Source organism: Lagopus muta, chromosome 2, assembly GCF_023343835.1.
Source record: "Lagopus muta isolate bLagMut1 chromosome 2, bLagMut1 primary, whole genome shotgun sequence".
Lineage (NCBI taxonomy): Eukaryota > Metazoa > Chordata > Aves > Galliformes > Phasianidae > Lagopus > Lagopus muta.
This window is the reverse complement of record NC_064434.1, coordinates 42,530,764-42,540,957: the sequence shown is the minus strand read 5'-3', so window position 1 is coordinate 42,540,957 and position 10,194 is coordinate 42,530,764. Positions and strand designations below refer to the sequence as shown.

At 42.0% G+C, this 10,194-nt stretch overlaps 1 protein-coding gene across 4 annotated transcripts in view; it reads left to right on the top strand.

Moving 5' to 3' along the window:
• The first annotated feature begins 466 nt into the window (after positions 1–466).
• ATG5 (autophagy related 5) overlaps positions 467–10,194 on the top strand; it is a 74,679-nt gene continuing 64,951 nt past the window's right edge. Inside the window, exons 1-3 of one of the 4 annotated variants that reach the window (XR_007374977.1) lie at positions 467–588; positions 1,250–1,425; positions 6,039–6,166. Coding sequence is in view for 3 of the 4 variants with exons in the window: in XM_048935610.1 (XP_048791567.1) it covers positions 1,303–1,425; positions 6,039–6,166 (251 nt within the window). In the remaining variant the exon portion in view is untranslated. Of the gene's footprint in view, positions 589–1,238; positions 1,426–6,038; positions 6,167–10,194 lie in introns of all 4 variants that reach the window. The other 3 variants (XM_048935610.1, XM_048935612.1, XM_048935611.1) reach the window with 3 other exon arrangements.

The window sequence follows — 10,194 nt, the reverse complement described above, 5'->3', positions numbered from 1 at the left end:
CCAGCCTGTCCAGATCCCTCTGCAGGGCCTTCCTGCCCTCAGGCAGGTGGATGCTTCTTTCTGTCTCAGTGTCCTCTGCAAACTTACTGAGGGCGCACTCAACACCCTCACCCAGATCATCCATAAGGATATGAAACTGGGCCGGCGCCGAAGTAAAAATAAAAACCATACCTCAGTGGCGCTTTTTAACGGACGAGACGTTCAGCCAAAACGGGTTATTTAGCAGGACTCATGCCAGCCCTTGGCTAAAACCCACAAAAAGGCGGCAGCGGCTGCGGCGCTTCGTCTCTCAGGCCATTTCCGACAGCGCCATCAGGTGGCCGCAGCCCCGCACTACAAGGACTGCCGACTCCCGCGCCTTCCTTCCCGCCCGCGCGCCTCGAACTCCCCGCGCGCCTCTCGACGCCATTTCCGCAGACTGCCTCCGGCGCCACCCCTGAGGTTCCGCCCAGAGTCGGGCGGAAGCGTTTCCCGGGCTGAAGCCGCGCGGGGGGCGGCGCATGCGCGGGAAGGTGGGGGCGGGGCCGCACTCAATTCCTGCCTGTCGCCGCACCCCCAGCGCGAAGCGGTGGTGAGGGGTGCATTCAGGTAACGGTTGTGCTCGTTCGTACCTACACGCCTGGCTCTACGGTCCGCGGGGTGCTGCCTGTTCCTTTCTGGGGCCGCCGCTGCCCGGTCGCGCTGTTGCTCGAGGAGAGCGCGCGGGGGCCGCCTCTGTGGTGTTCCTCCTTGTGCTGCTGTGTGCGCCCCGGCGTTGCTGATTCACCCGGCTGTCCGCTACGAGACCCCGCCGCGCCGCTCGCCCCCGCGGCATGTGGAGCTGCAGGCGGCCCGGCGGGCGCTGCGGGGATCGGGCCTCGGGCCTGCGCTAGGGCACGCTGCGGGTCGGGAAGCGGCGTGTCTGCTCCTTGCACGCTCTCTAGTTGGGGAACTGTACAACTGAAGGCCTCTCTGGCTTAACCCACCTCGGCTCCTCGGGGTAGTGGTTGCGGCACCAAGCTGCCGGAATTCTAGAAACATGGAGAGGGTGCTGCCAGGGTTAGGGTTTGGATTTTGGGTGGTGCTGTGTGGAGCCAGGAGCTGAAATCAGCGATCCTTCTGGGTTCCTTTCAGCTTGGGATATTGTTTGTGTGAACGTGCATTCAGTGTGATGCAGTTATTGTTGACCGTGCCTGGGGATGTGTGGTTGTGGAAAAACCTTGTTCAGCAGCAGTGGTGACTTGTTTCTTTTGGGGGAGTGGGGTTTCAGTTCCAGCTGAAGAAACAAACTGATCTACATGTGCTTCACCATCCATTGGAAGAATGACAGATGACAAAGATGTGCTTCGAGATGTGTGGTTTGGGCGCATACCGACCTGCTTCACTCTGTATCAGGATGAGATAACTGAGAGGGAAGCTGAGCCTTATTACGTGAGTATAACCAAGGTGGTCATGAACAATCTGATCCCATGGTTCTGTTTCCTTCATTTAGGTTCATTATACATGCTGTAGAGGTGTAGAAAAGGCTTTTTTTCTTCGTATTCCCAGAAACTTCTGGGACTACCTTATGACTGTGCTGTGCAAATCATCTTTCTTCTCAGTAAGTTAAAAAACTTAGATTTGTTTTACCACTGAGATTGAGTTACAATGGGTAATTAAGGTGTTGGAAAAACTTATGAGAAAGTTCAGCGAATAATTAAATGGAAGGTGGAGGCTGTACGTACAAACTCACCATGAGTGCATGTTCTTGAAGATTGTTCAGAAGAGAGAACTTGTATGTTGCTTACTGCACAAATAATTTCAGCTAGAGCTTTGTGCCATCTTGAACCCAAAAATTAGTCACATAATGTCAATTCATAAACACTGACTGCAGTTTTTCTTTCATGGATAACTTCAGTGTGTTTTCTTTAAATGCGAGTAGGTTTGAGAGATCTAGTAGGAAAAGGACCTGTGATGTCTTATTGGACTGGACTGATAGCTGATAATACAGATAAGGGTGGTGGATGTGTTTGAGTTGTAAGCTGAAATGCTTTCTGTAATCACGTGGCTGTTAGTTTATGGAGTGCCCTGCAGTATTCATCCTTGCTGCACCTTACAGGCATTGGATTGATGGGGAAGTTGGCTGGTTCAGTGGAACTGTATGTGGGAGGAAAAAATCTTGTACTGAGTTTGTGATTCGAAAATCCTTTTATCTTGTCATATTTCATTCCATGCTTTATAGAAGATACTACTGGATAAAACAGTATTTAATTTATAGCATTTCTTTTTAGTCAGTTACTGATATACCTGTGTGCTTAATGTGTTTTTTGAAATCTAATAAATCATTAATGCTTTTCATTCAGGAATGATAGTGCTTAGCTCTCTATGCCTTAGTTTCACCACTGGTGAAAAAGAAGTACTTTTTTACCTCTCAACTGTTTGCCAAATGCATCTGAACTATTTAGCAGTCTGACTTAAAACTCTTTAAAATATACATGTACTTCTAATGTAACTCTCATACAGTATGCACAAATTTTAGTATTGAGACATGCAGTCTTAATCAGTTTAACATCAGTGTGAAAACCCTGAAGCCATATTAACTTCTGTGTGGTTAACTTCCTAACCCTAAGAGATGGCAGTGTCTTACTATACTTCAAGCATGTGCAGAAAATTTCAAGGCTTAACATTCTGCAAAATGTAGTTACTAACAGATCATAATTCTCAAATTTTAGGTGCTCCCTTTTGCAGATTGTGTTGGAGCTGATAACATAGCTTTACTTCTTGAAGGAACCAAGGATCCATTTTAAGATTTTATATCATGGTTGAGTTCTCGTGGTTTCAATGTGCTTGTGCATTAATATCTTGGTTCCAATCTGAAGTATGTTTCTGAAGAAGATCTTTTTTTTTCCCTTTCTTACAATGCTCAGCTTTCTAGCACAGAACAGTTTCAGAGCCCCCAGGCTGAGCCTTTTTCACACAAAGCTGAAGATGTACTTTAGGCCTGAGATCAGTCTGCATTAGCTGCTAATCAGTATTCAATTTTTGGAATAAAAATGAGGCTGAATTGAAACAACCCTCTCCAAGCATGTTTAGCAAACATTCCCAGCACTTGACACCAGTTTTTCTGCTTTTCACATCTCCTGTTATCACACCTCAGTACTTGTTCAAGTAGATACAACCTCTGTGTTCCAGTCTGTTTTCTGTAAATGGGAAGGAAATACTGGTGTCACTGTGTTAAGAGGAAAACAGCTTCTGCTCTGGTTAACTTGCTTTATGAAGATGGGAAGACATAGATCTGAAGAGTTGAGGGGTTAGAAAAATAACCCAGAATCTCTGCAATTCATTTCAGTTTGAGTGGTGTAGTTGGATACCCTATTCAGCCACGTCTGCTAGATGCATTAGCACAGCACAGGGGTGATATATGCATGTAACACAACGTGGCAGTATATAGGAATAGCAGAGTTAATTTTAAACTATTTTGTCCATCATTTTGGAAAGCAGTGACGTCAAGACAGCTGCTCAAGTAAGGCACTGTGTTATTTCCACCAGGTATGTCTTTGCGGTGTTGCACTGCAAATAGATATATCAGTAGGTATGTTTCTTTAAAATGGGTGCTTACAATTTGGAGTGGAAGTGTAGTTAAGAACACCTAGGTTGAACTGCCTTTATTGCTGAACGATCTGCTTTTTTCCTCAGTCCTCAAAATGTCTACAATATTGATTTTGAAGTAGTTTACGGTTTGTCTTGGTGCGAAGAAGAGTCAGAAGCAGCACATGCTGGAAGCAGAGCACTCATTGGCAGAGATTCATTAGGTGTGAAGAATGAAATAAGTAAGGCAGTCATAGCATGGTACTTGGTACAAGAGACTAAATTTTGCTCGACCTTCTTTATGCTTAGCAGGTGTGAAAAGGGTTGTTCTATTAAAATGTCTGTAACAGCAAGCAATGTAAAGCCACTCTGGGTTAGGCTGTATTTCTTTATCCTGGATGCATTGGTGATCAAACCAGTCTGCTTTCTGTTAAATCTGGAATTTTTGCATTTTACAATATTTTGCATGCTGCAAAAATGGTGTGGTGTTGTTGTGCTTTGTTTTTTTTGTTGTTGTTTTTTTTGTTTTTAATGCATCAAAACCCAGGTGTTCTTTCTATGTGAGGAATATATTGCAAGCATTTACTTAAGCATTAGGAATTGCTTCATTTTATTTAACCAGGAATGCCTTCTGTAGAGGTTGCTGCTATTAAGCTCTGTAGCAGTACATGATCTGCAAAAGGAAGGCATTGCAGTTTGTGTAATTTGGTAAATGGCATGTACTAAACTATGAGGATTCATTTTACCTTGTAAAGGTTTTGAAGTTCTGTTTTTTCTTAATTTAATGAGAACTCCTAATCTTATTTCAGTTTTCTTTTTTTCCCTCAATAGTTTTTGTTGTTATTTTCATTTAAGCTGAGAGTATGTCATAGAATAATCATAGAATGGCCTGGGTTGAAAAGGACCACAATGATCATCTAGTTTCAGCCACCCTGCTATGTGCAGGGTCGCCAACCACCAGACCAGGCTGCCCAGAGCCACATCCAGCCTGGCCTTGAAAATATTTCAAGAAGCATCAGTAGTAATGAATAGCAGTGGCAAACCAAATGTTTATTTTTCCATAAGTACATAAAACAGAATTGTTATTATTATTATTTTATTCCTTAGCTCTGTTTTATTATTAATTGGGAAATAAGATTAACTATATAGGGTGTATATAACTCACTTAAAATATCTGAAGCAAAGCTAAATCTTCTTTTGCAAGGAGGTTAATCTTTTCTCATTGAATACTGAAATGCTTACAGACTGTAGATATCCAGTGCAACTGTCAGTTTACTGACTGATGTAGTCTGTTTGAGCTTTGTTGTTGAGCACAGCACTGTATATTTAAGGGGAATGCGATTGGGGGTGCAGAAAACAAAACAAAACAACCCCCACAAACAAAACTGAACTCAATGTTCCATTTTGGGTAGTGCATAACTTTACAATGGAGAGGAAAAAAGTAATACACCGGAAAGCTGTAAGATGATGTCTTACTTCAAATGAAAAAGTACTGACACTTTTCTTGGTAGTTTGAAACCATTGCCGTTTGTCCTAAGAGAGAGTATCACAGAATCACAGAATGGCTAGGGTTGGAAGGGACCTCAAGGATGATGAATCTCCAACCCCCCTGCCACATGCAGGGCCACCAACCTCCCCATTTAATACCAGACCAGAGTAGATTTAGATTAGATGCAAGAAAGAAATCATCTACTTCAAGAGCAGTGAGGCGCTGGCACAGCTGCCCAGAGAAGCTGCAGTGCCCCAACCCTGGAGGGGCTCAAGGCCAGGTTGGATGGGGCCCTGAGCAGCTGAGCTGAGGGGTGGCAGCCCTGCCCATGGCACAGGGTTGGAATTGCATGGACTTTAAGGTCCCCTCTACCACAAATAGTTCTACGATTTTAGTAGCTGGTCAAGCTAAGTACTAGAAGAATTATAAATTGCTCTTGATTTGCCATTCAATATCTTAGCTAAGGCTAAGAAAATGAAATTGCCACCTATTGGAAATATAAAACATGCTTGCAAACCAAACTCCTAAGTAACTGGTTTCAGTTATGTTTTTGTTTTGTTCTTAATTTATTTTGTAGTAATTTTGATTTGGGGATGTTAGCTGATACACCCTCACTTGTTACATTCAGTATGAAGTTTGAACATGTGTTTTTATCTCTTCGTATGAAAACGTTACCTTTGTTCTTTGACCTGCTGGAATAGGGAAGAGCAGAAATTAGTTTCTAGTCCTCTGCCTCCCACTACATGAAAAGAATTAAGCACTTGTTTTGACTTTTTTTTTTTGCTAGACTACTGGATACTGCTATTATGTAACTTTCAAGTGCATATGTTTGTAGCTTTTCATTAACCATTAATAAGAAAACTGTCCAAAAAGAAATCTTACTTCTAAGGGGAAAAAATAGAATGCTGAATTTTGGTTATGGAAACCCGTAACTTAAAGCATTTTATTTATTTAGTAATTTTTATGTGTACTTAAAGGATGTGTTGTTTTTTTTTTCTTTCAGCTGCTTTTGCCAAGAATAAGCTACTTGACACTGGTAACAGACAAAGTAAAGAAACACTTCCAGAAAGTTATGAGACAAGAGGAAGTTAATGAAATATGGTTTGAATATGAAGGTACGCCACTGAAATGGTGAGTTTAAGTTTGTGCCTTTTCTCAGTTCATTGTGTGGAGACTTTATGAGTTTAGCACAGTGTCAATACTTCTCCTAACTTAACCACTTCATTGGGTTTCAGAGAAGGCAAAAGAGGAGGAAGATTGGGAAGATGTTGATTGGAGGAAAATCTGAAGAAGGTTTAATGTTGAGCATAATACTGATGATTCTGCTTGTACTTTATGTATAAAAGAGAGGCTGTGCTGCACCTGTTGTTTTTGTTCTTGTCCTTGTAATATGAAATGCCTGTATTTTTGGCCTTATTGTCTCTTGCTGTAGGATTACCAAAGAAATCTGTTGAGTTTATTCTGCATTTTTAAGACACCTGAAATCTCTGGAAATAATACTTTTTTTTCTGTGTTAATGTGAATTAAATGTTCTGCTTGCAGGCAATAAGATGTGCATAACATTTACTTTCCATTTGTGTGATATGCCTTTGTGCTTAAAAACAGACAAAATAATATTGATGTGTAGACCTGCGCTGAATTGTGTTCAACTTAATTGAAATAATTACTTGCAATTCTGTTATTGTTGTTATGTGGTCTGTGAAAAATATATTTTTTTCATAAGGGTTTGGAGAATCACACTGATACAGTCTTATTTGATTAGTTTTTGAGTACTTTATGCAAGTGTTTTGTTTTGGTTGGTTTTTTTTTTTTTTTCATTTTTCTTTTTCTGCTTGAGTTTGAAAAAACACTGAGAGCTGCAGTGTTTTCTAGGCTCTGTTTAGATAGCACTGGTCCTACCTGTGGCAAGGACTTAGTATTTTGAATCTCTTCTATTTCTTGTATCATAATAGGAAAAAAACAAACAAACAGTGACTGTTGTAGCTTTTTTTAATTGGCTGTCAAAAGTGAAACTGAATATTTTATTACTATGAATGTAGCATGGAACGTCTTGTGATTAGCAAACATTACATCAGCAGTAAAACAGTGGAACGGGTTGCCCAGAAGGGTGGTGAATATCTCCATGAGTGGTGCATCCAAAGGCAAGCTGGAAAGGGCTCTTGAGCAACCTGATCTAGCTGCAGGCGTCCCTCCTCACTGCAAGAGGAGTTGGAAGGGACCTTTAAATGTCATCTGGTCTCACTCAAATATTTGATTCTGTGATTGATTGTAATATTTCTAATTACTTAGTCTACACTGTGTCATTTTTCTTGCAATCTGCTTTGTGTAATACTTGGCTGGGATACAGTGTATGTCCTTTCAGCTGCAGCTCTTCAGTTTTGCAGTGAGTACTGAATAAATTTCAAACAGTTTCAAATTCATGCTCTGCTGTACTCAAACCAAGATCTTGGAAGAGGGTGCAACTCTTCCTGTTTGGAATTCCAGGTGGAGCCTGAGGCCTCCTATCAGACTGTTGGGGCACAGGAAGATGAGTTCCTTCCCTGCAGGTGTGTGTTGAGGGAAGGTCTGTGGATAAGGAGTTGCCAGAAGAGGTCAGCAGACTCCATAGCAGTACAGATGAAAATGCAGCGTATCAAATACTCTCAGACACCGTGCAGTTAGGGGAGCTTAAACCTATAACTGCATTGAAGGAAATGCAGGCAGAATCTGCTTATAGGATTTGGAAAGTAGTTTCCTAAGATGGGAAAGGGCTAGAAAAGTTTAACTTCTGTTGGTGGGAGGAAAGCTCCTTCTCCACCTGCATTTCTGTAATTCATTTCTCATTTTAAGATCTCTCTTGTAGCTGTCACATTTTGCCACCTGCTTTCTATCCATGTCCACTAATTTCTCATTTGAGTGTGGGTTGTTATTCACAGCCCTTATGCTCATAGTTGATAGCCACCAGACCAGCCAACCTGAAGGCAAAGATGTTTTTACCCCACTTAGGCATTTCCATCTCTCCCTTGCAGACCTTTGTCCTAAAGGAGTGTCTTGTGATTGTAAAAACTAAGATCCTCTTGCCACACGAGCTCCACAACCACTTACTGACATGCATTTGTCACCCTTGAGCATTTATCTTTCATGAACCTGTGGGCATGCCACCTAGCCTCTGAAGCTGTGTTTCACTTTTAATACATTCAAGATTCCCTTCTTCAGCAATTACTATTTGCACCCATGTGGATGAATAGCAGGGACTAGATGTCCAGGATAAAACCTGCTAGTCTTCTGCTTGCCAAGAAGTTGCAGATAAACCTTTCTATAGCAAGTGAAGTGGGCAGGTGGAGAGTGAGTCCCATCTAGGACTGGGAGTAGGAGTAATCTACCACTATTACTGCTTTCTATTTGGTGGTTGTGCTGTTCAGGCTGCTCTGCCGTTTCCTTGGAACTTTCAGCCTTCTGCCACTGGAGCACTACCTGCAAGTAGAGGCAGGGCCTGGTTTTTGTTATCAGAGCTCATAACCTCTTGTCTTCCTCATGTTGTGAGTCGCCATTTGGTGCTCCAGTGACTGCAGACCCACCTTCTGTGCAGCTGAGCATTCAGGGTGTCACCTCTGCAAAGTCCTGGTGGAGATGCCTATCTTCCCTGACACTGAGTGGTGTGCTGGCCTCCCATAGCTCAGCTTATTGGCAGCACTTCCTCCATCAACACATCCCTTCTGCAGGCAGTGCCACCACCTCTGCTTCCGCTAGCCCTCAGGAGAGATTGCAAGCACTCTTGGCAGCTTGAGGCCTCTCAGCTGCCCAAGCTGAGTGGAAGCATCTGATATACCAAGGGAACTTTCTTCAGTGAATTCTGGGGGAGGGCATTGTGTAGGTTGTGACCATTCTTGAGTGCAATTGCTCAACTTCAGTGGAGTCTCTGTCCCCATTCTGTGAATTATGCTCAAGGCCTGGCAGCTGTGTGGGAGGTCTGTGGTACCAGTGGAATGGATGCTTTACCCTGCCCAGTTAGGAACTGGCTAAAGACAGAGGGCCAGAGCACCATTTGATCAGTACCCATCTGTCACTTTCAAAAGGACTTAAAGTTCTTAAAATTATGTTTTCAAGGGCATCTCTCACACCTTGAAACCACCTTCTGTGTAATAACAAAAGCAATATTACATAGAGAATGGCTAGAAGTCAGTGCTGTTATGCTTCTATGGACTGAAAGCTTTCGCAAACCAATCGTTATTCTAGCTACGTGTTTTTTTAATGAGACTTTTGGTCTCTAAGACATTTTCTTTGTATTCCTCCCCCCAACCCCTTATTTTTCCTTTTCCTTTGAGAAAATACCGTCTTCAGTTAAGACCAGGTTGATTTTCCCCAATCCCATGTGTTGGGGTTGAGGGGAAACAGGTTCTATTTTTGATTTTTATTTTTGGGATTTCTTTGTGTGTGTGTGTATAGGTGGGGATGGGGGGTGTTAAATAATATTTCTGTGGGTTCCCTTAGCTGCTGTTCTGTTTTTTTCTATTCTTTAGTGGTAGCAAATCTTTAAAGTCGTGCTTGGGTTTTTGAATTATTATATTTTAGTTACTGTTACTGTTGGTTCCTGAGAGCATCTGCATATTTCTTTAGTTGCAATGAACATTTTTCAAATAAAGGTTCAGAAACAGCATCACAGTAGTACTGCTGGATGCAACATCTTTAATGAGGGAATACTGATCCTTAACACAAGGCAGATTCACTCTTAAGAACGGAGTTTGAAGGAACATTGCTCCTTTTCATCCCATTTACAAATTGACAAGTCTTCTTTTATTCCCCATTACCTTCTTAATGCCTCTCTTAATCCTGTCTTGATTAAGAAATACAGCATTAGTGTGAAATACAAATAATAGTTTTGGTCTTATGTAGCATGCTATTGATTACAGACTTTTGAAAAATATGCTTCTAACTGCATCTCAAAAATAAATGAAATACAGCATTAGGTACAGGCATTACTTACGGCTTCTGTGGGCTTTGGATTAAATGCCAGTATGCGAACTGGAATTCGAGGCAGGAAGAATCTTACCTGTCATTACTGAATTACTCCTGTTGCGAACCTTACTCATAATGTAAGACTTCATTTCAGAACAGAAAATGATTTTTCTCACAGTCTGCTGTCATCACCAGTCTCAGGTGTTCAGCTATGAACAAAATGA